This window comes from Chaetodon trifascialis, chromosome 15 (assembly GCF_039877785.1).
Source record: "Chaetodon trifascialis isolate fChaTrf1 chromosome 15, fChaTrf1.hap1, whole genome shotgun sequence".
In the NCBI taxonomy this organism is placed as follows: Eukaryota; Metazoa; Chordata; class Actinopteri; order Chaetodontiformes; family Chaetodontidae; genus Chaetodon; species Chaetodon trifascialis.
In genome coordinates this window covers 18,852,175-18,879,121 of record NC_092070.1, presented here as the reverse complement: position 1 = coordinate 18,879,121, position 26,947 = coordinate 18,852,175, and the positions used below count along the sequence as shown (strand labels likewise).

At 44.2% G+C, this 26,947-nt stretch overlaps 1 protein-coding gene across 2 annotated transcripts; it reads right to left on the bottom strand.

Moving 5' to 3' along the window:
- Positions 1 to 398: 398 nt before the first annotated feature.
- rhbdf1a (rhomboid 5 homolog 1a (Drosophila)) lies at positions 399 to 26,947 on the bottom strand. 2 transcript variants are annotated; one of them, XM_070981598.1, is made up of 19 exons: positions 26,505 to 26,947; positions 9,129 to 9,273; positions 8,895 to 9,034; positions 8,270 to 8,377; positions 6,718 to 6,931; positions 6,196 to 6,402; positions 5,839 to 5,961; positions 5,538 to 5,701; positions 4,925 to 5,176; positions 4,725 to 4,836; positions 4,524 to 4,598; positions 4,252 to 4,413; positions 4,046 to 4,146; positions 3,879 to 3,942; positions 3,244 to 3,338; positions 3,058 to 3,133; positions 2,797 to 2,897; positions 1,614 to 1,767; positions 399 to 1,424 (listed from the first exon to the last, which is right to left on the bottom strand). In XM_070981598.1, exons 2-19 carry the CDS (start codon positions 9,243 to 9,245, stop codon positions 1,005 to 1,007), a joined length of 2,685 nt encoding a protein of 894 aa, XP_070837699.1. In that variant the 5' UTR covers positions 9,246 to 9,273; positions 26,505 to 26,947; the 3' UTR covers positions 399 to 1,004. The 2 variants fall into 2 exon arrangements, with proteins under 2 accessions (XP_070837699.1, XP_070837700.1); XM_070981599.1 differs by lacking the exon at positions 8,270 to 8,377 and having other exon boundaries at positions 26,505 to 26,639.

The following is a 26,947-nucleotide window of genomic DNA, read 5'->3' as shown; positions in this document are numbered from 1 at the left end:
AGCTTTGCAGTTCATAGTCTGACTTATCAGACAAATTATATTCCCTCTGCTAACAGTAGAATCTTGGCTTTGTGAGTTTAGTGTGGTTTTCATTTATTGATTACTGTTTGTTAAATCATTCACAATTCACTGTAATGTAACTGAGATAATTAATTGAGCATTGCGTCTGGAGCTGTAAATACTGTTGTATTTTGGTAAACCACATAAATCAAGAGATGTGATGAAGTCAGAGTATCATTACCGTAAAAGAGTTACTTGAGGACATGTTTGAAAATGTGTAGCAGATATTTGCTGTGTCTTTGTTGCATCGTTCGAATAAACCACGAAACACTCTCCAACAGGCATTTTCTGTTAATTGAGACAAAGTCAGACCATTTTCATTTGTAGATTTTTTTTTTACTGTTGTTTTCAGTTACATGTGAGTAGACAGGTAGCTAAAACACTACCGTGTTCAAAACAATCATCACTTCTTGAGAAGCAATAAACAAATAAAAGAAAACATTCGAGTGCTCAGCATAATGTAACAAAAATATGGCAGTAGTTGGTACATTTATCAACAAGGCACCAAAGGTATCAATATTTGATTTTTTTGTCCCTGCTTCTGTATGAGGTTGCCTGAATAATAATAAAACCTTTGTCTGGAGTGTGAATGTAAAAAAAAAAATCCTTCTCTGTACCAGCACCGGCTTGTCTAATTCCTGCCTCGCAAGTAAAGGGCAGCTGGGAGCTTTGATGAGGTTCAGAAGTGCCAAACCTTTGTTTCACTGGACAGCGGAGTAACAATGACTGCCGGTGAACAGGGAGGTGATTAAAGGAAGTCCTTAAGATGAGTGGCATTGGTGTTCATACAGACAGAGTAAAAAACACAAGTACATTGTTCACAGAGGAGGGGGCGGTCCCCCAGTCACACAGGGGCAGAGTGGAGACACAGACTGGCTGATAACATCTGTCAGCCCGCCTCTTCTGACCTGATGCCTTCCTGTTGCACTCGCACTGTGCACGCTTCAGTGGAGGTGAGCGTTGAGGTCGTACTTCTCGCAGAATTTGTCCGTGAAAGGGATGCAGGTGAGCAACTCGCACCATTCACACTTGATTGGGTAGACGTAGAAGAGCACCACGAGGCCTGAAAAGAGCCCGACAAACACCAGCAGGAAAACGATGATCTGACAGCGTTTGCGGTACAGGTCCATGCGGCCAAAGCTGATGTAGGGTAAGAAGGCGAAGGACAGGAAGAAGCCAGAGATGAAGCCACAAATGTGGGCAAAATTGTCGATCCAGGGCAACAGCCCAAAGGCAAAGAGGAAGAGCACCACACACAGCAGCTTGGTGAAGGCTCTCCAGGGCTGGGCAAGGATCTGCCAGCTCTGAAACAACTCCACGAACAGGCAGGCCAGGATCCCGAACTGAGAGCCAGCTGGCCCCACCTGAGACAAAGACAGCACAGAGAGGGACGTAAGCCTACAAAGGTATGTTCACAAACATTTCTAACACGATTCTAAAGCTGTTTGCATTATGTGGTGTTCTTAGTGAACATCACAATCTCCCAGAGAGAGATCTCTGACACATAGCATGACTCATAAATGCAGTGAGATATTTCTGCGACTGGTGATCACCTCCGCTCTGTAGGGCAAGAAGATGGCTGAAGCTAAGTTGCCAGTGATGCCACTGAGGATGTAAATGATTGAGATGCGCAGCCAGCCCGCCAGCTTCTCCAGATCCCTCAGGATGGTCATCTGGAAAGCCACCGACACCAGGCAGTGAAGGATCCTGGGAGGACGGACATGGACAAAGTGCTCATGTGAGTGCAATGTCACGCTCGTGTACATGGGTGAAAAGCTGCACATGCTGACAAGATAACTCCCCTGTGCAGAAGAGGCAAACGGAGGCTCAACAGCCTGAAGGCTTTGCCCATCAACAAAATCGGTCTCTATCTCATTGAAGCTTAATGAGTTCGTGTAGCGAGGGCACTTTGTTTAATTACCCTGGAGACAGATAACCGACAGCCTGAAGATGAAGCACTGCTCCTCTTAACAGTGAGGTCAGCTCTTTGTGCTGACAGACTGACTTCTTATATCACAGGAATATCGAAGTTCTTTACTTTTTCCAGTTAAAACGGACAGCCAGTGAAGTACACATAGCCATCCTGTGGTTTTACTGGACTACCCGTATAGCATTTATTCCAACATGTTTTGCACTGTCATGCACTCTTGCATTTCTACATACAGTTAACAACCACCTCACCTGTAATCATTGTATGTGTGCTTCCGTTCTGCTGTTTATCTTCCTTTTTAATATCTGTCTTTTACATATTTGCCTCATGTCTCTTTATCTGTCTGCATTTGTTTTGTTGTGATGTGACTATAAGTACACCGAGAGCTGCTGATAACTGAAGCCAATTTCCTTGTAGGTGTCAAACATATTTAGCCAATAAACCTGACTCTGATTCTGATCTTTTAATCATCCTGTTCCTCACCGCTGGGTACAAGCACAGTGCTTGAAAACACTGATAACTGACACTGTAAGGCTGAGAGAAAGCTGACATTCAACTCGTTTGAAATTCATGAGCTGACCTTATCCGCTAAATTATGCTTCTGGTTAGCAAGATCTGTTTTTATTTATACTATCGGGTAGCAAGAGCTTTATATATACATGTATAATTTTAAAAAACCTCCCTGAATATAATGTCAACATTCCAGGAAATACACCGCCTCTCTCCTATGTCTGTTTTGCCTGTCTTTTGCCAGGTAAATCTATAAGGAAAACTACTTTCCATGATCCTGTCAGCTACTGACTCACCCAGCATGCAGGAAAAGTGAGAGCCAGAGCCTGTAAAACTGATCTGGGATCTCAGGGTTGAGGAAAGGCAACAGTCCACATACGTCATCCATGCAGTGCACCTGGAGATGGACAGAGGGAAGGAAAAATATGACGCATACTATTAATCTGACAATCAAAGATCACAGATTACATGCAAACAGACAGATTCTGCGTATTTCTTCTTCAGAAGCATTTGGTGAGCTCTCACTCGATCTGTTTTGGTATTCAGGAAGTGCTTACTTGAGAGCAGAGAGTAGCCTCCTCATGAAAGTAGCCCTTCATGAAGTCACAATATTCCCGGGATGTGATTTCACACCTGGACAAAAACAAGCAGCAGTTATTAAATGACTAAACTAGTCATGCGCCGTGTGTTTTACTAGTCCAGGATAAATGTTTGCCATAAGGTCATTCATAAGCTTTTCTCACCTCCCTTTGGTTCCAATGCAGCAGGGTCGGCCTGTGATGGTACAGTCTATGTGAGGCAGGTTGGTGTGGTTCCCTGTGTTGTACCTGGTGCAAATCTGAGAGCCAGAGCAGTTTTTTTAGGTTTCAGATTACCTGTTTTGGTGGATTTGTGCCATTTCATAATCTATCCCAGAGTTCCGTTCAAAACCAAATAGCGCAAACTGTCATGTTTAAGCTGTGTGTGAGTTTTACTAAGATAACACAGCTGTATCGTATCATTGGGAAATAAGACTAGCCTGTCTTTGTTGTTGAGCAATCCTACCACTTGATTAGACTAAGAGAGAAGACAAAATATGCTCCTGGCGCAATGTTAACCATCTCCATTTTTGTGTGTGCAGTACATTTGCATGTTTTCCAGGAAGGGCTGACCCTGCCACCACCAGTGGTTATGCAATTGTTTCTAACATTAACTGCTTTCTGATAAACAAATCTGTTTTTTCTTTTTTTAACAATGGAATAAAGATAGTTAATTCCTCCAAGCATTTCATCAAGGTCAGACCACCTGTGGTACAACTTTTCGGACAACCTGACTCATAACCTCCACCCTCCCATTCCCCACTTTATGTCTAGATATCAGACAGTTTCATGGTACTCACCGGCCACTTGGTGATGTCATCGGGCCATTCATGAGGTGATACTGAGGCAGGCTCTAGACATATCCTGTATTGAGACAAACAGTATGCACACATTATATTTACCAACCAGTGTCAGTCAATTTATACTGTACACTTTGAAATACAAGAGCTTTATTATTATATCTTACCTGGGATCCTGATGGCACACAGAGCCATACTGTCTGTCTTTACCATTTAACTGGGGAGTGCTGGAATGCCTTGGCCACTTTACCCACACAGCAAGAGTACTCTAGAAATAAAACCACAAACAGAGGGGGTTAGAATTACCCACAGTTTCTATCTGGAGCTGAACTATAAAGGTTGAGGGAGATAAAAATTGGGTTTGTTGACAGACCGAGCATTCTTCCTCTGAGGTTTGGACACAGCCGGAGCGATCGTTCCGCACGCAGCAGGCAGAGTTGCGTTCGATAGCTCTCTTTTCCCTGATAAGATCATGCACCTGCTTGTCCTGCCGCATGCATGGAGAGTATTTGGCCCCCAAGTGGATCAGAGATTCCTACCAATAGAAAATGAGGAGAAAACAGTCTGAGATTTAGTATTAATTTACACATAACTATTGCTTGTATTCTTTCATCTGTGAGACGCTATCAAGACAAGAGTGCTTACCGAACCCGGCCCGATCCAAAAGTTCTCCTGCTGTACAAACTTGACATTTTCATACACACCTTTGTTTCTTAAAACCTTAAAATCACAGAACATCCAAATCACAAAGAGTACAATCAATATGAAATGAGCCGTATTGCGATGAGAATATTGTGAGGGTGTGCTAACAACAATGAGCATCACAAATGAGCTGCTGTTACTCACAGAATCAACCGTTTCATGCTGGGAGAAGCCCACTGGTGCAATACCGTAGATGCATACGGCCAGAATAGTGATGAGCAAATGGACAAAGGTGATCCAGTATGTAAAAAAAGGCCTAGATGGAACAGAGAGCAGCGTTCATCATCCATCAGTGTCATCCGCTGAGGGAGCTCATTAGTCAGATATGTGAGGTTGTGCAGTACCTATGGTCATCCATGTCCTCGATCTGCCTCTTGACGTAGCTGTCAATGCGCTTGCGGTAGGTGCGGTTTGTTAGCTTCCCTACCATGCCCAGTCCATAAGGCCTCTTCTCTCGGGCAAATAGCTTCTTGACAGGTACAACGATGCGCTGCCCACGCCGCTGTCCGGTAACACTCACCACCTCCTGCCGCAAGGGCACCTTTGGTGGTCCTGGAGTTCCTTCTTTGGCTTTACGCCACCCTCGCTCAAGAGGTCTGGAGGAGTTAATAGAGGAGACGGAAGAGAGGACAGAGGTGAAAAGAGACGTGTCAGGTTGCCTTTCTTCATCATGTCATCCTTTATCTGGGATTTTTTAAATAGATTTTTAACAGTTTCAGGGGTTCAGGAGTACCCCTGGCTATATCACCAACCAGATCAATACATCATGTTTTAATCAGATTGGTTATTGATAGAGCGGTGAAAACCTAATTTTCAACCTTTTTGCTTTGTTTACTCCTGCTGGTTGGTTTGCTAATGTTCAAATCTCATGGTGAAAACTGTTTTCCAGTAAAATGGATTAGTCGTTATTTTAAAAATGCTGGTATCAGCACAGCATGAATGAACACTAACACTTACAGCATGAGGTGACTTCTCTCCAGCTCCGTCTTATCTAGGGCACTGCCTGTCAGCTCCGTCTCATCCTTCTTGCTGCTTGGCTCGGCCTCTTTCATGGCCGCCTCAGACGGAGACTCAAACACCTCGTCTGCAAACGTGGATAATTCTTCCTGCATCAGAATATCCTAGGAAGAGCAGAGTAGAAGTTCAAAACAAATCCTAATCCTGTGAGTATTTAAAATGAGAATTCTTATTAAATTATAAACAAACATGGTTGTAACAATGACGACTGCATAACAGCATTGTTGTTTTCCTGCCTTACTCTGGCAAAGAAAGATGTGTCCAGTTCATCAGGGAAGTCCACCATGTCCTCCTCCATGAAGCTGGCAGGGGTGAAGCTGCGTCTTTGGGCCCGTCTCAGAGTGCTCTCCCGTAATGAGCGTCCCTGAGACACACACACACACACACACATACACAACATATGCATTCATGCATTGTGGTAATCTTTCAATCAGAGATTGTTACACAGTAATACAGTGCCAATAAAATCTAATACAAGTACAAAAATTAGCATGTACACAAGTGTTTGGTACACTAGTACCAGCAGTAGTGTTTTAGTTTATTTAGCGTATAGTACTAGTATTTAATCTGTTCAGTGGATCTCATCCCTCTCACTCACTTTGACGAGCGCTGCTGCAGCCCTGAAACTCATCTTTGCCACAGACTCCCTCTTCCGTCGGCGAGGCAGTCGGTTGAGACCTGAGCGGGAGCTGGTGAAGGAGCAAAGCGAGGCGGCTCCGGGGGTGATGGGGGTCTGAGGCACACTGTAGCCATCCACCTCCTCCACCATACGAAAGGCTCGACCTCGTGCCAGTGGGTCCACAATCTGGAGGCCAATGGGTTCAACATTTGGTAGTTAGAAAGAGCTGTAATTCATGATGTGAATTATCAGGAGATTTTACCTCAGACAGTCAACACATGTTGTTAAAGAATGATTTAACTCAAGAGACAGGCTGAGAATATCTGGTCAAAATGCACCTGTGTGCCAGGTTGATGTGCCAGTTGATATATTCAAGAACATCAACCTTTAAGTTATAGTACATGATTGTTCACCATCTACACTGCATGTTTTCATAAAATACATAGGCTATGGATTCAAATACGAACAGCATTTAGATAAGAAACCCATGTATCCCTTTACCTTTTGCATGCCGTGCTGTGAGGAGGGGACATAGAGAGGAGGTGGGGTCTCAGTGCTGGTTAAGGAGATGTTGTCCTGGCTGGGCAGATCCATCTCTCGGATCACCTGTGGTTTCAGCTTTCCGTAGCGCAGGCTGCAGTGGCGCAGGCTTTTCCTCTGCCATTTCTGGGTAGCATCGCCATCTTTACTGACCCCAAACCAGTCTGCTGTTCCCCTAACACCACAAACACCGACCTTTCAGCTCTGGGTGACAGAACACCTGCTTCATTCTCACAGAGAGATTAAATGCTATCTAGAGGCTCTCCCTGATGACCCTCTTGAGAGGCATGTTTATGGAGGAGTGCAACGGCAAAAACATGCGCGAGACTGATAAGACCGACTTCCTAGGATTTAAAAAAAAGTGTGCTAGATGTGTGCGTAATAGGCACAGTAGAGAGAACAAGCCTGGGCATGTTTGTGTCCAGACACACTGGGAAAGACAGGTAGCCAGGTACACACACTCACACACATGCCAAATGCATGGTGGAGAGTCAATGTTCAAGGAAAGACAGAGCAAGAGAGGGATTACTGGAGTTCTAATGCTGCAAATAAAATCCAATTTATTCAGATTTTCCTAATCTGAACTGACAAAGCAGAAAGCAAATCCAATTCACACAGAGAATGAGGGATTTTTCTGAAGTCTTAATTGTGTCCTCCTCCACTCTCCACATTCCATCAAACCTTGATGAATATACATGTTGTTGAAGTTGAAGCCTAATAAGTACCAGAGCAAACAATGTTACTGCACCCCAAGGGCAGGAAGTGGAAGTGGAAACATTCTTCAAAGGAAAGTTCAGGCAAGCTGGCTGTTTCTACACTAATTACCAGCTGCAGAGTGAATGTTCAGTGAAGTTTGGCTGAAATCTATTTCTCCATTTCTCTTTCTTTCAGTGAATGCGTTTTGCTGTTTGCCTCAGCTCTCAAGCTATGTGTCAGTAACAGGGTTGCAGAGGTAATATTTGAGCATATGTGTGCCTTTCTTTGCAGCAGTGGGCATGTCCTTGCTAATCTAGGTTTTTATGATTATGGTTGAACATATTCCTAACCTGGCATGCCAGCCTCAAAACGCTGGCTTGCTAACAAGTACCACTCAATAGCAACAACTTCTTGTGATGAAGGCTGGTAATGTGTGGCCCCTCCCGCTGTGCGGCTAGGTCATTACTGTAACTCTAAAAGAAGAGGAATTTGTAACACAAAAATACTTTTGGTTTCAGGTCCTGTTCTGACTCATTTAAAGAGAAGGCTTTGTGGCAATGACACACAGCTGCTACAGCTGGCGACTGAATGAGAACCAACATTTCTTGTGAATCTAGTGACTCATATGTAACACTCTCTGTCAAAGTGGATAAAAATCTACAGTTTAAAGCAACATTAGAAAAATCCTGTGAGAATTAAGACTGTAAGATTAAGATACATATTGTATACTCACTTATTTCTACACAGTAAATAAGTAAGTATACGTTTGACTTCTGTGTCTAACACTTGCAGTCATGTGAGGGGCTTCCTGCCATACCTGAGCAGGGTTCTGGAGAGTGAGTGGTGTTTCCTGGTGCTGCGGCGAGCAGCCCGCTGCCCCTTAATGGGCACCGTGTTAATCCGCTCAAAGTGCACCCTTCTGCTGCTGTGACCAGGCAGAGCAGGGCCGGAAGGTGGCGAGAAGGAACAGAAGGAAGGAGAAGCAAAGAGAAGAGACAATAACAGGCAGTGAGAAGGGAAAGTGCAGCTGGACAGTGCTGTAGCCATCATGCAGAGAGAGCAAAGCAGACTGTTAGGTTAAGCCTTGGTTTTTATTGAGATTTACAACATTAGGAAAGTTACTACCAGGCAGATGACATCAAGACTTTAATCAGAAACAGCCATGCAATTTGGAAAAAAGTAAGGAAAGCAGGGAGACACAGGCTGCCAACATCCTCCATTTAACTCATAAATCTCACACAAACATGTGCTGCTGAGCATTTTATTCCACAGTCTGTCAACTGCAGACAGCATATCAGATGAAAAAAAAATCAAAACAATATTTGCATGCATCTCTGCAAAAGAGGTGTGAAGTTCTCCATATTACAATCTTGAAGCATGCTACAACCTATATACCTCAAGATGTCAATTTATAAATCCAGTGCATTGCTTACTGCCTTTACCTCTTTATGGTCTGAGTAATGGATGACTGGCGTTGTAACACAGGCCGCCGGGTGTCAAAAAGGTCGCGGGGTGGGGACTGGAGGTGAGAGGTCTCCACTGGCATGCTGATACTGCGCAGGAACCCCTGCCTCTTCACCGGCTATACGGGAAAGGATGCATAGAAAAAGCGTAAACACATGACAAAGAGAAAAAGGTGACAAAAAAAAAGAAGGGGATTTCGACAGAAAGTACACCTGAACAAAAGTGGGAGGCTCGTCCAGTGACATCTGAGCCGTGGGAATGTCCAGTCTGAGCCAGGGAGGTTTCTTCCTCTGCAGGCTGCTGGTGCTCTCCCGCCGTGGTTCAGCCATGTTCTCTGTCCCACCCCAGGCCTGCCAGCTACACAGACAGAGAAGGAGAGGATGATGTTATCATAACGAGTCTCAATGAATCCCATGCAATCTGAGTGAACTCCCATTAAAACACACAATCAAAATTTCAGCTATAAACATCTCAACCAGGGTCCCACTGACTTTGTGCTGCAATATTGTTTCACAAGAGGGTGCTAAGGCCCCTTATTTGACTCAAGCACGGGCGTTCACGTGTTCACGCGTGCTGCTCATGAGATAGCAAAGGGGAAACCAGGGAGAGCAGTCTACGGTTGTTTACCCCTTCCCCAAAACAGTTAACAGGGCCATTAAAAAAGAAAAAGAAAAAAGCAATAAATATTTGTGCTGGAGAGTGAGGAAGTTTGCAGTCTTAAAAGGAATCCCTTAATTCTACAGTTAAAATCAAACTTAATCCCTATTTGTGGTTAAAAGTTGCTCTACTTCCAGCAGACATCTATCAGAGGCTAATGACTATGTATGCATTCCCATGACAAGGCCTGTGGGCCCAAGGAGGTGCACAATAAACCTCACCATCAGACTGTTGCCTGTAGCTGCAGCCTTTTTATCACCAGCCTCTCATTTTATTGTCCCACCAACTAACCTCACTTCTCTGGGCCTGGTGGTTCATTTCCTGTCATTTTCTTAATCCCCATTATTCCCATGGAAAACTGAACTCCTTTACCCCTTAACAGCACGCAGCCATCATTTATACTTCAACCTACCCACGATAAATTGTATCTGCATATTATACTTTGCATTCATTATTGATTAAAGCAATATTTCACTCTGCAGACAAGAGGAATGTGCAAAATAATGACCACCTTTCTGCAGAGGACAAATGTGTAAACTTGCGAAAGAGGGTGTCTCCTCAGCTATGGAGCTGTTACAAAACCAAATGAATTTGAAAAATGCCTCTCCCTTCATTTAGTTATTTCCGTTTCAGAGTCTCATTTAGTTAAAATGCCTCTCGAGATGCCATCGCCACACTCTTAGTCTCGTTGTCACATCAGGGGCTTTGGGCTTTAAGCAGTCACAACAGGTCACGTCCTCAACTTCTCCTGTTACAGTTCCAGCTCCTTGAAGTAAGTCCACTGCTTCTAGTGACCACATCTGCTTCGCATTCCCATTTTAACACACCACAGGCTTCTGTTTTAGCCCAAGTGATGATGGGAAGTGCTGTCAGAGGATCTCAGCAGAGAAGGGAGGAAAACGTCAGACTGAGGGCAGCAGGGGTCATCACCAATGTGTTAATATTTAAACACAGTCTAGCCCCCACTGTCAGATATTTCTCAATTCACCAGTTCACAGCAGGACACTGGTATATTTACTATATCATATGCTGACATTTCTACCATAATTAAGTTCCTGTGAGGGCTACAAGAGGCAGAAACTAGATGGGATCTTTATATAACAGTAATTTGCATTGTAAGTTGTTATAGAGGGGTTTCATCTTTCACTCACTGTTACTCTGGAAGGTTTTGGCTTTGTGCATGTATTAGGCTTTTATACTGAATGTTGTTTGACCTCCAGTGACATTGTCTGGACTGCAATACCAGATTAGCAAGGCACAGAGGACCAAAGCTGGCTGGCACTCAGAGACTCTTGAGTGTGGGAAACAGAGAGATGGCTGGATGAGGACTAGTGAACAGAATGAGGACAAGACAACATGCTTTGTTTTGCTTTGCTTTGTTTAAATTACTAAAGAAAGACTGCAAATGCACTGAGAAGAATCATCACAAGCTTAATTTCTCTCATGGACTGGCTACTAGCATTGGGGAAATGCAAATCTGACACCAGTATCTCTGCTTGTGCACAACAGCCCTCTCTCTTGCCCCGGGCTAAAACACCCGACATTTAATTACTTTCGCCATTAGTTCAAACAGCGGGGCTCCTGATATAGAGCAGATCAGTGAAGGGAGGGGCCATCAGCTTCAGGGTTGCAGATTGGAACAGACTGAGACTGAACTGAAAGCAGACAGCGAGGGAACCTAATTTTCCTCCATGCTAAACACTGTTTGATTGCTTAAGCTTTGGCTCCTCCTGCTTTAGCTCTGTTTTGCTGTTGATGCTGCTCTGCCTCCAGAGAATGGAAGGATGGGTGGAAGCAAATGAAATAACCAGTTCCTCCGCTACGCTTCTACCCCTGCTTTAGGCTTTTTCCTGCCTACTATACCTGACGCTTCCCATCCTTATTTGCATGTGGTCTCTTTGTGAGTTACAGCCATTTACAGGCAATTACAGCTTCATCGTTTCTTTATGTCTGTTTCCTACTTGTTCGACAGATTAAACGCACACAGGCTTAAAAAATCCCAATTATGTAAATGAAGTGAGAGCGTAGCTAAAAAATCTGACAGCTTTAAATAAAAGACAGTGAGACCAGAGGCATTAAACACCTGTATCTCACACAGCAGCAAAAACTGTCTTCTGATCATGCCGAATTCACTTTAATTCATAGACATGTAAAAGCAGTCTTGCAGAAGATGCCAGCAAAATGTGATGCATTAACGCAACCATGCAGCTATTGTTATGGTTTTCCATTAGCCTGCTAATCAGTGCATTTGGTCACAGCCCAAGGTAAACCTCCAATGTTGGACACACAGCCAAGCCGAGTGCCTTGGACGTCTGTCTGTCTCCCTCTTTCTCTCTCGTCCTCCTCCAAAGTCAACATGGCAGCTGAACTGGCATGGGCCTGCGACTCGTGTCTCATGAGGAGTTTAGGTGGAACAGTTGGCATAGTCACTGCTCAGACGCAAGCGTGGCTACGACAGCCACCAACTCATTTGTCACTGTGAGGGAGCTCTGAAAATGCCAGTGAGTTCTCCACTGAGTAATGAGTAGAAATCACTGGACAGAGTGTACAACTCAAGGCTGGTCCCTGTCAGAAAGAGGAGCCGTCACAGGCAGGAAGACCTTCAGAAGGAGAGATATCCTTGAGGGGAGGAGAGCTGATTGAATTCTGTGTTGGCAATTACCCAGGCTGGAGGATTAGCCCTCCCTTGACAGAGCATCTTATCTATTCATGGTCAAGTTCAATGGTTAAAGAAAATCAGCTGTAAAGCAATGGTTTAGTGAGGCAAGACTACAATTGAACGCAATCAACCTGACCAACTGCTCAGCTAATGCACCAAACATCTTATCTCACTCAAGGTGACCGTGCTTTTTTTCTGGTTGAGATGTCGTATGGCAACAATTCGAAGCGCATAATAGTTTCCCCCCCAGTGTTTACACTCCCAGAGCTGATTTGAGGCTCACATTCTTTAAGCCACCGTGATTTAATCTAGTTTCGCAAAAAGATTTGTTTTGACTTCCAGATTCACATCTAAAGAGGGAAAACACCCACACCCATAACATTACACTGCGCCTTGCAAGATTGGCTTCCCGCTGCCGTTTGGTCCTTGCGAGAATCTAACACATCCTACTCAATCACAAGACCCACGACAAGCATGCCTGGATTGTTTTTTTTAATTCTGAGGGCCAACACTGCCTCTCCAGTCCCCATCTTTTCTCCATTAGGCAGGGGAAGACAGACAGGCGGATACAACACAGAGGACAAGCTGATGTCTCTCCAGGTGCAGAGATGTCCAACAGGCCATAATGACTAGGGATGACAGGCATAACCAGCACTCTCTTTCTCTGTCTGAGGAGCTGGAATCTATTGTAATACGTTCTGCATACAAACTGAAGCCCAGTGAAGTTTTCCATGCCATCATTTAATATAATCACTTGGTAATGGTCTCCAGTCATGCAGAGAAAGGCAATGGCTTATGACAAAAGAGGCCCAGCTGTCACAGGTGAGGCTTAAACTAAACAGAAGACTGGCTCAGTGGCTGGAGCTCTAAGTGCCACCTTGAACACACTCAAGCAAAGTAGAAAAAAAAAAACTCTGCGAGGGTGGGGACCGTGCTACCGTGCACAACATAACCAGTTTTATTCAACCACTCTTTTGCCTCAAATATGTGGAGAAGCGTGCAAGAGAGCGTTTCCCTCCTGTTTCACATTCATCATGAATAAAATAGTAATCTGACCATGGCCTCTTTTATACTGGATTTGTTTTCTGCAGATGCCTTGTTTAAAATGCCCCTATTCATTACTGTGCATGAAGAGAAATGAGTGACACATACTATCTACAAAGTGCACATGACTCTACCATATCACATGTTTTATTAAAAAAAATATTTCTGAATTAAACATTTCTTAGATAATCTGTGAAATATTTGTACATTCCTGAAATCTTCTCTACAGTATGCAGGGCCATTTCTAATCTCAGTGCATGCCATATCCACATTCCTCAAGATCTCTCTCTGAAACTGAACCAAGCTGAAAGGGTAGAGAAGGAAACCACATGAAGTCTAACCATTATGGACAGGAGCTGGCTGGTTTCCGGGTACTGTGTGTACTCTGCTGCTGCTATGTGCCACCCTACAGGAGGAAGGCTCGCGGTAGCCACACTGAGGGTGGCTGATAGAGCTGTGTCATTGAGGCTGACAGACGCTCACATGGCTGGCCAGGTAGGGCCTTGCCTGCTCCTGGTACAGATTTTAGAGTCAGGGTGGACAGGACAAATTGCTGCCCAAAATGCACGGTCAGACTCTTTGATGGATGACCTCATTAATCTGGGTAGAGAGAAGTCCGGATACCTCATTTTTGAGAGCTGCAGCGCTTCCTGGCCTCAGGTCTTCATTCCTCTTTCACCTTCTTTGTCTTCCTGCATGTTGCTTACGCTTCTTTCTCTACTACAGGTCAAATTTTGACCACTTAGGCTCAAATTATTGTCATGTTAGCTAAATTTTTTTCCATGTATTAACACTTTTCAATATTGAGTGATGTTGCTGTAATCCAGTGTGATCTGAGCAGGTTCCAGACTGATGAACAGATTGCTGTCTTACTGAAAACTCAATGGCGCAAACAGGTTATGTTTGGTTTTCCCCATGATGCAAAGGTTAGTCAGTCACTATAAATGCTCCTACTATCCATTGTTTCTTATGTTTCACTCCATGCTGGAGGCAACGCTTGACTGGAAACAATGGAGGGAAACTAGGCTATTCAAGCAATCACTCTCCCAAAGTTATTCTCCCACTAACATAACACAAACCATTCTTGGTAAAGGCTCTTCTCAAAGCATATCGGGCATTTCCTCAAATTAAATGCCATCTAGATCAGACACACTCAATGTTGCCATTGTGAAATCAACATCAACATACAGCAATTGTAGTTCCCTTAAACAGTATTTCGTAATGATGAGCAGAAACTCATGACCGCCGCAGTGTCTCTTAGTTACTGGGTGTAGAGACGTGGGAAACAATATGAAGAAGCAAGAAATATAGCAATTCCCCCGGATAGACGAAACAGAAATCATTTGCACTTAATAACACTGCAGGCATGTGTCTTGTGTCGTTCCGACAAGCATCTGAGGCCCATCTGTGCATTAATTGCAGACCGATGCTTTTGATCTTTATATAGCGCATCATGCGTCCGACTGGGACGAAGCAAGAAACAGACTAAACTACAAAGCCACTGATGACAGAAAAAGAGCACAGAAACAGGCTCTAAAATAAATGTGTTCTACTGCAGAGCAGACATTAAAGCCAGGTCACTTACCCAGCTGCGGATGTTGATTTGGATACAGAGTTACTAACAGTATCATGGGAGTAAGCATTAGAGCATTTCTGTGATTTGCCTCCTTATTTCTGCTGGCTGTGGCGACTATGAACAGTGTGACTTAAACACATGAGACTTCCAAACACAATTTCCTCCACAACAAAAATAAAAATGAGCTGTTTTCCACAGTCAGACTTTAAAGCCTCTCTCCATCTCCCTTTCTGCCCATCTTACCGGGAAGAAAATACTCCAGAACAGCCCCGGGCCAGAGAATGAAGTGTAACTGAGCACCAGTAAAGCTGCAGTCATCTGAATTGACCCTAGTGACATGTGACAAGCTGTCACATCAAACCAGCCCTTACGACATTAAAAACACACAGCAGAAATATCCGTCGCAGCTGACCCTGAGATCAAGTGTCACAGCTAGCTGAGGGGCTGGCATGGTGGGCGGGTGGGGCTGCTGTAACTGGCAAGGTGGGTGGTTGAGGCTGGGCATGGCTGACAGACCCAGCCAAGAAGGGTGGAGCTGCTCATGCCTTTTCCCCATATTTTCCACAGATCTTTAGCTCACGCTGTCAGCACTCGGTGGGATTTTACAATGGAGACTTAACCTTTTAGTCTCAGTGGTTTCAGTCTGGAGTGACAGATTTGTATCAGGTCCATTGCCAGAGTCCCTCACTGTCATAACAGTGTTTACTAAATGACAGGATCGAGTGCCAGAGATATGAATAGCTCATGAAAGTATAAATGGCCTCCTAACAGCGGGCTACGTGCATGTGGTGTATTTATAGAGCTCAATTGCAAAAGTACGTCTGGATGAAACTGTAGACAACCATAAAAAACCTCCCGCTCCAGATCTCTGCGCAGTGGGCTGTTTTCTGTCAAAAGCAAACGTGACAACACCTCTCAAAAGCAGTACACATCAAACTAGTTTGATGGAACTAGATGCGTCTGTTTATCTCAGCTGCAGATATCAGTTTTCACCATCGTACTGCCTGGCTGCACCGCGCACCTTCCTCGACAAAGCCTTACACTGCATATTGCCAGGCGAATGCGGGTCCTAGAAAATTGCACTTGGTTATTTTATCAGCACAGGACCCAGCCTTTCTATGTGCAGCAATATCCTGCACAGGAAATCAATATGAAGGGAGGTGAGACGCGTTAGCAGAACACCGAAACGAAGAGATGCAATTACTTTAATCTCAGTGTGTTTACAAATAGAATATCAGCCAACTGAATATCAATCAGCTTAGCACAAAGTTTTCTTCCTTTCTGCAATACAGTTGAAACATTATCAGCTAATTCAGCCCTTGAATTATTTAGTACTCTGCACAGGTGAATTATTTACTACATCCATCCTACTGGAGCTGCTGTGCACATGGCAGAGGCCCCCTTTTTTCTCAGGATTGTTAGCGGGCTTGTTTTAGCTCACAACAGATAGTAAAGACCTGTCTTCACTTCAGTGGAAAAGTAAGGCTAACTTAGCAAATCTGTGGCATGTCTCTGTCCTGAGCTGTATTTGTGTTTCTAATCCTGAGGAAGAAACTGACTCCCTCAGCGTGGGATGTATATATACCTCACAGGCCAAGACCACTACATATGGCTCTATACAACAACAAGAGCTGCGTGTATACTCCATGACCGCTTCAGTTAGATCAGGTAACGCCCTGTTGAATCAGCTCACAGTGAACTGGCCTTCACCACTTTGGGACAAACCAGTTGATAAGCAGCAAGTTTTGGGCTGGGAATCCAGCTGCCAGACCTGAAACCTCTTTGTTTGCCGTAGAAGCTTATCTTCAACTTACTGTATCTCCAGCTGTACCCTACAAGGAAGCTCAGTGCCTACCACAGAGTGGGAAAGTCCAGCAGCTCGCAGCATGCACTGTACAACTCCACTTTCAGGCAAGGAGAGCATGAGCATGCATGACAAACATCTACAGTTGATGAGGTTCAACAAGACTATGATACTCCAGAGGACCTGACCTCTTCTCAGAGGCTAACAGAGAGCTGCTGTAGATGTTTAGAACTAACAGCTTCAGTGGCCAAATTAAAATATGGCTGCAGCTGCACATCTGGCTTTGCAATGAACCGGCATGTCGAATGTATGATACTACAGTTTATTCTGAGAGGGATGAGAGGCAATTAGATGAAGATTCTGGCTGCATAAGTAGTGAATGATGATAATGAAATCAACATAATTAGATTTATACACATAAATGTGAATGTTTTTTCCAAAGCATGGAAATACTTTTATTCCACATTACATTTCCAATGACACAGTCCTTCGCTCTACTCACCAGACATAATCAGAATGTCAGTAAGATGAACAGACATATTACAAGGTTGTAGTGTAGTTCTCACCTCTTGACCTGCCCTGGTTTGACACCACATCCTAGATTTATAGCTTATTAAGAGACACTTTAGACAACAAAGGGAAATAAGCCATCTTTCGTGCAGCTCCCAATCCTCCCAAATGTCTCCTGAGACTGCAAACAAGCCCCTCATTGTCTACAGGAGGTTTGACATTCTCTCGATAAGTGAGTAAGAGGAGAATCTCAGAAAAAGCGTGCCCTAACAACATGTGATCCCCATCTAAATAGTTTCCAGCATGATATCAGCCTGAATCAAGCCTACAAAAGGCAGCATTGTGTCGCCTGGTGTGCACTGGGCTGAACAACGGTCATTGTGCAGCCTGATCATGGTCAAGAAAAGCAAGAGCAGGCTGAAGTTTTCATTTCTCCATCAATGGAAATGGCGCACTAAGCAAATTCCCAGCTGAGATAATTACTCAGGGTGAGAAACAAGACGAGGCAACTCCATTACGGTTGAACAGAGACGTTATATGTGGTTAATGGAAAAAAGCTATATCCAAGGTAAGCTTATCAAGTCATCAAAACGGAGAAAACACGGCACATAGCGTCACGTTAACATCACAACTGTTCAGTTATGTCTTTGTGAAGTAATCAATCAACAGGATTAAAAATACTTCACAAAGGAGAGCCATCAGCTCTGTCATCTCACATCCTCTGCAGGAGACCACCAGCATGGAGGGGGGGTCAGGTTACTGCTTATTTTACCAAGGAGTGCTGGAGGGAAGGAAGTGCAGAGCTGAGGAGGGGGAGACGTGCAAGTGAAGGCAGGAAACACACTGCAGACCGGGCACATTCTCCGTGTCCGGTGCACACAAGCACGGAAACAACATACACTTGCTCACATGCACAGGAACACATCCACACTGCACATGTAAACATACACATCCCATCCCCGGCCACGATGAAGCATACGTCACCGTACGCAGAAGGTAACAGGCCTTGCTTGAGTCAGGCCTGCCGCCCACACCGGCCTGGCGCAAGGCAGCAAGAGAGTGAGATCCCAGTGTAGTGTGACATCGAAGCTGACACGTCTATTGAGGAGAGCAGATGAAGTGTGGCCTGCAGCACTGGGACAATGGGAATTATCCATATTAGCATGGATTCAAGCAGAGGAGAGAATAAAGGCTGTCTAGTCTTTTATGACACAGAGCCTTTCCAGAGTCAACCAACTGGGGTTTAAAGTGCTGAAGACAATAAGGAATAATTGGTTAAATTGAACTCTTATTGAATTAAAACTACTTAAAATTTAGCTTCTCGAAGGGTAAAGTGATCCACAGCATGAATGGACTTTAGAGACTAAATGTCAGGGGCTTTTCCAGAACACACTCAATCCACTGTAACACTCATGATTACAATGAATATCATCTCTTCAATTCTTCAGGAATTGAGGATTAAAATGTAACATTTTAGGAGAAAATCAACATCAAACTACACAGCTTTTTTTTTTAAAGCTGGAGAACCCCTCTTCTTTCTCTTTCTTGTCGACAGTCGCTGTTGCAGCCTTCCTCAACGATAAATCTCACTTAAAGGAACGCCTATATAAAGAACATGATGCAAAAACGTATGTGTGATAAACACACACGCACCACACTGCCACAGCAAAAAGAAACTGAAAATGCTACAGACAGCTTACATTCACTAGTCATGAAGCCTGGATATCAGTCATTCCATCTAATGTTAGAAAACTCAACATTCCCTCATTTATTCAGTTCTACATTTTCACCCTCAGCATATTAGTAATTTGATTCATAGCCTCTATCATTTTTTCATAGGTTGACTCAGCCTTTCGGCAAGGTCTAATTAGGGTTTTCACCCTTTCACTCTTTCAAACATTTCATTTCGCACACTTGAAATTACTGAAATGCCTCTGACAGATGCCACTTTCATGCGCAATTTCAGAAAATGTCTCCTTGAAAGATTTGCAGACCTGTAACAGCCTAGAGTACAGATTATTGACTGATTTACATGACTGCAGGCTGTGAATACACACACACACACACGCGCACACACACACGCACGCACGCGCGCGCGCGGGTGGGTGGGTGAGCATGTGCATGTCTGCCTATGAGTGTGCAGTGTGTGTAGGTGTGCACAGCCTGACGTAAGTCAAGGGAAGGACAGGGATTTTCAGGAGGCCATCAGTACCAAAACTGTCACAAAGAGCCAGATCGGGATGAAAGCACAAACTTGATTCTGTCGGAGGATAGTACTTTATTTTATTTTTGCAGAGGCAACAGCTGCAGACCGCTTTCAAGTCTTCAGGTTCCCTTCTGGATTGGAGGGAGGGAAAACCGTTTTTGTTTTGTTCCACACACAACAACTAGGTCATTTTAATAAAGCTCCCGTATTTGAATCTCTTTCATCTGCTACACAGGCAAACATGCAGAAAGAGAAGCAGGAGAGGCAGAGAGCCATCAGTAAAATTAGTCTTACGTGTGCAAAGTTTATCTGGTTGGGCATGATTTACAGAAGATAAAGCGGTTTGACCAACAGATAAGTGCTTATTCACAGCTACAGTATGTGTTCCAGTTCCCAGCACTGCGTGTGGTGGGAAGAGCACACTCATCAATCCCACGTACATAAACTACAACATACCCTCTGCTCAAACTACTGTGGAAAAAACAACTTTACAAACAGTGATATGTGAGAAATATGTGAGTCTGACGGTTCCTCAGTCACTGTGGTGGGTCACACAAATGTGGGTCACGATACATTTTGGCACAGGGTGTGTGAACGACGTAGAGTGCTGAGCAATGAGTCAGATGGATGTGAGGTGAGATTTGGGTCTTTGTGTCAAAACACGTGAGAATAACTCATCAAGGCGGTGCCATTTCTGTGACTGGTATTCAAAGACAGTTTTCAGGAAATCCTTGCAGATAATTAGGAACATTCACAGATCCATGTGTTGTTGTGTGTACAAGATTAATGTGTGGCCTGGATAGCACTGAATTCAGAAGGATTGCATTAAATGCACTAATATAAGGAGCAAAAAAAACATTTAAATCGTTTGTATCCTAAACAATTGAATATTTTAGACTCAAGATGGAAATAACTGGATTTCTCTTCAGTGTGCTTTCACTTCTTTAAGATGTTCCCCAGAAACAAGCAACAAAAGAGTTTTATACTGGAGTAAAAGTCAGCTACAGAGTGGATCAGTGATCAAAGCGAATAACACCTCATTTTCAAGATTTTCGCTTCTCTAACATCCACCCACGGCTGCATTTCACCGAAGATATAAACATTTACCAGCTAATGATCTAGATGATGATACACGCTACTCTACGGAAGTGAGGGGGCATTCAGGGAAACACCCAGAGGGGGAGCAAGGGTCTCTCTGCTGGGATCAGGGAGATATAAATGCAAGGATGATGGGAAGGAAGAGGGGAGAATGAAACCACACAGCTGGGCCAAGAGATCTGTGGAAAACTCCCGACAAAGGCACAGGAAAACTGGGAAGGCTGGGTCAGGTCCTCTGGGACAGTCACAGGCCCAGTGAGGGGGAGGCCTCCTAAGTCCTGACTTCACTGAAGAAAACACACAGACTCTTTGTCCATGGAAATAAAGTCAGTTTTCCCCACCAGGTCACAGAAGTGCACATGAAGGAACACTTCCTTACTCTGCTCATGGTTTGACAACATCGAGTGACAAAAAAATCAGGAAATGTAATATTGGTGAGGAGACAGAATGTCTAATTCAAAGAGACGAGAAGTCAAGGAGTGGGTGTACAAACCCTGACAGCCTCCAGGAATAAATTACTTCTGATTTGCATTACTGCTCATGTTTGTTTTTGCCTAGTTCTGAGCGAATATGCTTCACCACATATTAGGCTTCAAGCATGATGCCTTCACTATAACTGGGCGTGATCAACTGGGCTCCATAAATGAGAGGCTTTACATCATTTTCCCTGGAACGAGGCATTACAAGCTCTGTCAACTGGCAAAAGGAAGGGAAAGTTGGCATGGGTGTGAAGAGAAGCAGCGGCAGTAGAAAAGGAAATATGCCAAATATTCAAATATGCCAACGGCACCTGGCTTGAAGCCACATCAATCTGTCTGCCTGACAAACATTAAATGAATCAAAATCCATTTGCATAAAAAGGTACAACTTAATAAAATCCGACTTAAGATGCACCATGGGCACGCTTTGGTGACCTTTCAGAACTGGCATTTCAAGGCTTTCATGTTCAGTCAAAAGAAAGGAACATTGAAACTCACTAAGATCCACCTCTTCCAAAAAAAGCCCGTAAAAGACAACTCACAGAGGAGTCCAAAACACACCCTCATTTCTGGGAAAGCTGCTGGAGTGAGTTTGGCGCATGGTATGTGATGTTGGTGCGACTGTTGAAACTGTCCAGATATAACTGTGTGTGCGCAGTTCCATTCAGGGAACAGTCAACTTGAATTTAGCAGTCTGGTACACAATGAGGATTCACAGCCTCTGGGCATGACGACTGACTGTGCCAAAGATAGGGGGGCAGGGGGAGGAGTGCAGGGGGCTGGGGGAAGGCTATCCTATTTAAAACTGCACTCTCATGGCCACTGTAACAGTGCTGGGATACTGTATCAGTCAGGGTGTTCCTTGAGTTGGTCCTCTGGCCTGACAATGATCTGAGAAAAAGTAAACAGACACAACACAGTGCTGTCATTACAGCAGCAGAGGCTGGTGCTGCATGCATTGCATGACAGCCTCCAATCTGGATTAGTAACACACAAAAAAGTGAGTGAGGCTGGATTTTGAATATGAAGTTCTGGCCTGTCTAACTCTTGTGTAATAAGCGAAACTTTAGCTAAGTTTTAAAGGATGTAACTAATAGCTTTGTGGATGAAATCATCTATTCAAGACCAGAAATAAGACGATAATATTAAACTTTGGGGTGTCAGATTGTGGAAAATCCCTTAAACTGATGCATATCCTCTGCTAGAATAACTTGTACTTCCTTTTTGGTAGCTTTCCGAATAAAACATAAACGGTAATAAATAGTCATCTGCACTAAGCTAAGTGTAATTCTAACAGGAAGACTGCACTGATTGCGTAGGTTTTAAAATAAACCCTTTGTCAAAGGATTTAATATTTCGCAATTGCAACATACCTGACATATATATTTCTGTCTCGAGGCACCAGGTAAAGAAAGATATTTATTGGTTTATCTGCGGACACGCCCTCTGAGAGCTCTTCACACTCAAAGAAGAAGATCAAAGTTCAAGGAGCCATTGCTACTCGTCTGCCTTCTGAGAAAAAACACGCAGCATTCCCACCGTCCTGAAAATGAGCTTTGTCCTGAGGTTAACCGGCCAGACACCATGTCAATGGGAACACAAGCTACGGGACCAAAAAACACCCTGTAACTACCGACCCCAAATTAGATGTTTTCTTCTCTGCTGCAGCCTAATGTTGGCCTAAACCAAATAACTATGAAAACGATTCGTAGTAACCTGTATTTTCAATTTAGTCACGCCTCTGTCTTTTCTCCAAACCTGTGCATCAAAGGTTTCTAGTAAATTCTGTGAATGCCGGTTCATGTATGGCTGTCTGGCTCATGACAGATGAGGTGCTGACTGAGAGAAGGGCAGGGCAGCATGCTGGCAGACGGAGGCCTTGGAGGCTCAGAGGTAGACCTGAAATAGCCCTGCTGCTGCATTACAGCATTACATCACAACTGACTTCACCGTCATGGCTGCCGCTGCATCATGCCACCGCCAAGATGTCATGGGATGGGAACAATTGAATGCACTGGCTGTGAGTCACAGAGCCGAGCCGTCAACAGGGGAAGCACTCTGAGATCGCGCAATACTCAGTACGCTGTATTTCCACGCAGACAAACGAGCAGCCATAGGATGATGATTTGGACATGCAACAAACAGCACACGTCCTGTGTAATTAAAATCAATGCACCACAACAAATACATGTTTCATTGTTTTAGTTTCTCCTCCGATAAAAAGGCAGAATGTATCTGCTTACAATCCTTGTTGCAATGCACGGCAGACACTCGAGACAAAACTCGGTTTCCGCTTTTCCCACAAATGCCACATTATTTAACACACAAGAAAAATCACTCTTCCTGCCCCTGACAACTTAGTCAAAACCATAACCACATCAAAGTCAAAGGGGTACTAGCTGAGCGAGTACCAGCGAGGACTAGATCAAACACTGCCTGTGGGCTCTCCCATCAATCCCCGGTAAAACCATACCTGACAAGCTTTTTAAGCTAATGTCTGCCTGAGCTCAGCAGAGGGAACAGTTGCAACCAATATATTTAGCAGGAACGCATGCGTATTGTCTCTAAAGCAGCAGAACAAGTCGGTTAACATGTTTGACCTCTCCAGATACTGCTGCCATGCCCCACATTCACAAATCAAACCATGAAGCTTTTTTCAATGTAGCAGTTTTCCCACAAAGCTGATGTCTGCTGTGATGACAGATACATGACAGCCTCACAGAAATATGCAATTCGGCTCTACGATATGTAACTCAATTAAGCTTTAACAATCACGGAATAATTTTAAACTCTTCAACACTATGCACTCGCAGGGAGTGGGCCAGTCATTGTAATCTCAGGACGAGTGGACAAACACTGTTTAAACCCACAGAAATGGATTCTAATTTCAAGTTTCCAAACCTACTGGACATCTTGAGCTGAATTTCTGTGATGGGAGTATAAAATAATCCACAAAACTTCTACAATGCTTCCCTGTGGCTTAATGGTGCAGCCATGGTGCCCTGCGCTGTAATATTTGACACAGCAGATACTCCATATGGAATATTAACTGATGTTGTTATATAGTGTGAATTTTCCTTTAAAGCTGTCTAAGGGAACTTTATGGGAAAATAGGCATGCTGTCAGGGTTTAACGGGACATGATCATGTGAGATGAAAGCACGCAGAACTATCAGATTATCAAAAGGGTAGAAATTGATATATCAGACTCCTTTAAGTAAAGTACACGTTGATTAAGTACAACAGATAAAAACAGACATCTTGATAGACTTAATAGAGTATGTTATACCACTTTACTTTTAGTATTACTCCTTTAAAATATTGTGAGAGCAAATTTCTGCCAGGTCAGTGTTAAATGCAAACTTCAGGTCGCCTGGTAAACAGGATTCCCAAGCCAACAAATTCTCTTCTCGTGATACAGATGTGTTTGTCAGTGAACCAGCCTGAGGTTATTTAGAGAAGCATGTGTTATGCACACATGGGACTGTTCAGCCCAGTGACGCTACGCTCATTTCATCTGAACTCAGAGAGAGCTCTATCCAAAGACTGAAGAAAATGACCAACAATCACGGAGAGTACACCCATGTTTGGGAACAGGCAGGTTTCAGAGTTTCTTCCTGGAACTCTATCGCTGCTTTGTAGTCTTCCTGACGACTGCGTCATCTCATCAGCAGAGCATCAAATCTACAAAGAGGACCCATTCTAGGCTGAAAAACTGTGTCCTGCTTCAAGATGCATCATCTTGAAGGGATTAGGCCACATATGAAAAACACGCGATGGTGCTAGTGCATTGTGATGCATGCTTTGAGGTGTGTGGACAGAAATGTCTGTTGAGGAATGGCGATGAATAAGGTATTTCATGACCACTGAGCGTAAAATCCTGCTCTGTGGCTCTTTTTAAGGCAACATCATGAAGCCGGTGTACAGGACTGTGCACTTGGCCAGACTGATAGAAAGACAGATACCGCGCCATGAGTCATGCAGGCATGACTACAGTGTGGCCCCCTCAGCAGCCCCCTGAAAAACTCACATACCAGCCAGTCAACACAGGGCAGCCTGGATGGTCCACCTGCCCCAGCAGAGCTGCTCCCAGCTCCCAAGTATCACATACCCACATGCACCCACATAAACATCCAAACACACACACATTGGGAATATTCTCTCTGGGGTCCAGAGGATGAGCATGACTACCACTATCACACATCAGGGCCTGGCTTTATTGGTGTGATTACATCACCTCGAGCCATGATCCCCCCTCCCTCTATGTGATAAGGTTTCAGGAACACTGGGCACACAAACCGGGCCATGTGCTCCTATGTCCTGTCTGCCAAAATAACTCAGCAGTTTCTAATACAGTACGTCTACGGTTTCATTTCAGTCTGGCCAGGTATTGTAGGACATTGTGGCGCGTAACCTTTCCGATGTCAACAAGTTTGCAGTTTGTTAATATGTGAGCTGCCGTCCTGGAGCTTTCGACCTCTGATGAGTCAAATCTAGACATTCAGGTGGCCCCTCCATGCCTATGGCTTTGTGGAATTTGTGCCCTTTTGTGACTGTCTGCCATGAGTCACTTTGAGTCACCGTGTGTTAGTGCCTCACGAAAGCCACAATTCAGAAGAAAACAAAGATCTAAGGACAAAATAACAAAGATCTAAGGAAGAAATAACACTTTCAGATTCAAAGGGGTCGAGCGCAGGGAGATGATACGAGAAGCACGTGTGGTTTGCTGCTCTTTTCATCCACATTTTCATTGTGAATTATGTAACATTTGGGATTAGCCATCTACATTATGGCACAGTAAATGCGTGACGCTGTTGTTGATTCACAGAAACATGCATAAATATTCCTGACTGCCTTTGAGGAAGATAATGATGCTGACGATGACCAGAAGGTGGAAGGAGGAGGAGGATGACAAAGATGAGTAAGGTCATGCTGTGACCTAATGCATGATGTGTTGCGTGATTATTCAACATTGTCATTCTGGTTCATTCCTTTGTCCAAAATTACAATTAGACAAAGCCATCTTCTATCAGCCAGCCAGATGATGTTCCATCAAGTCTTTGGCTCATACAGTGTGGTTCTAATGAAAGTAATCTCTCCTGAATTTGGATAAGTTTAAGTGAAAAAGAAAGCAAGGAAGAAAAGAAATTTAGCTTCTCAGGCTCATCTCATTTTTAGAAATAAGGCTCATTTCACACCTCATTAATTCCACTTGAACGTCTCTTGAACGTCTGTTGGGTATTTTACACTTTTTCAAAAGGTGATTGGCCTAAAGGTACATCCAATGAACCTACATGGGCACTTTAAATAGCCTACTTTCACTATTTAAAAAAAAACTCCGCTAAAAAGCAACGTAAAAGGCTCAGCACGCTGAAACCTAAATGATGCTCAGCACATTCTGTGAAGGGCTCCCGTGTCGACCGATTGACCAGTAATTCAATCGACTGTATGAGCTCGCGTATCCTCCTCGATGACGACGCGTGAGCGCTTCCTCCGGCTGCTGCCTTCCGTATGGGCGACCACGGGAGACAGTCGTGAAATAATGACACAACTTACCCTTCTTACAAGCAGCTCAGATGATCCTCAGCAGTGAAAAAAAAATCCGGCTTCACAGATTTTTTTTCCCAGGCAGCAGATGAGTGGTTTGTCACATCATCCTGATAGCGGCGCAGGAATAAACGCGCTTCTTTTTCCACCCCGCAGATGTTTTCAAGCCAAGCCCTGCGCGGTGGTATTAAGTCACCCTTGATCACACCAGCAGCAGAGGCAGTCCGGTGTGATGTGGCCGAAATGCGGCTGCCCGTCCGGTTCTCTGGTTCCCACCTACGGATACAGCATTCCCACACTGCTCCATGGATCGACCCGGGGTAAGTTTTCTTCTGCCGGTTGTAGCCTAATTCAGTTTGGCGGAGAGTCAGCCCCGCCCTGGACTGGAGACTGTCTGTGGAGAAGGCGAGCCCGTCAAGATCTCCAACCAATCGCTGCGTACACAGGGAGGC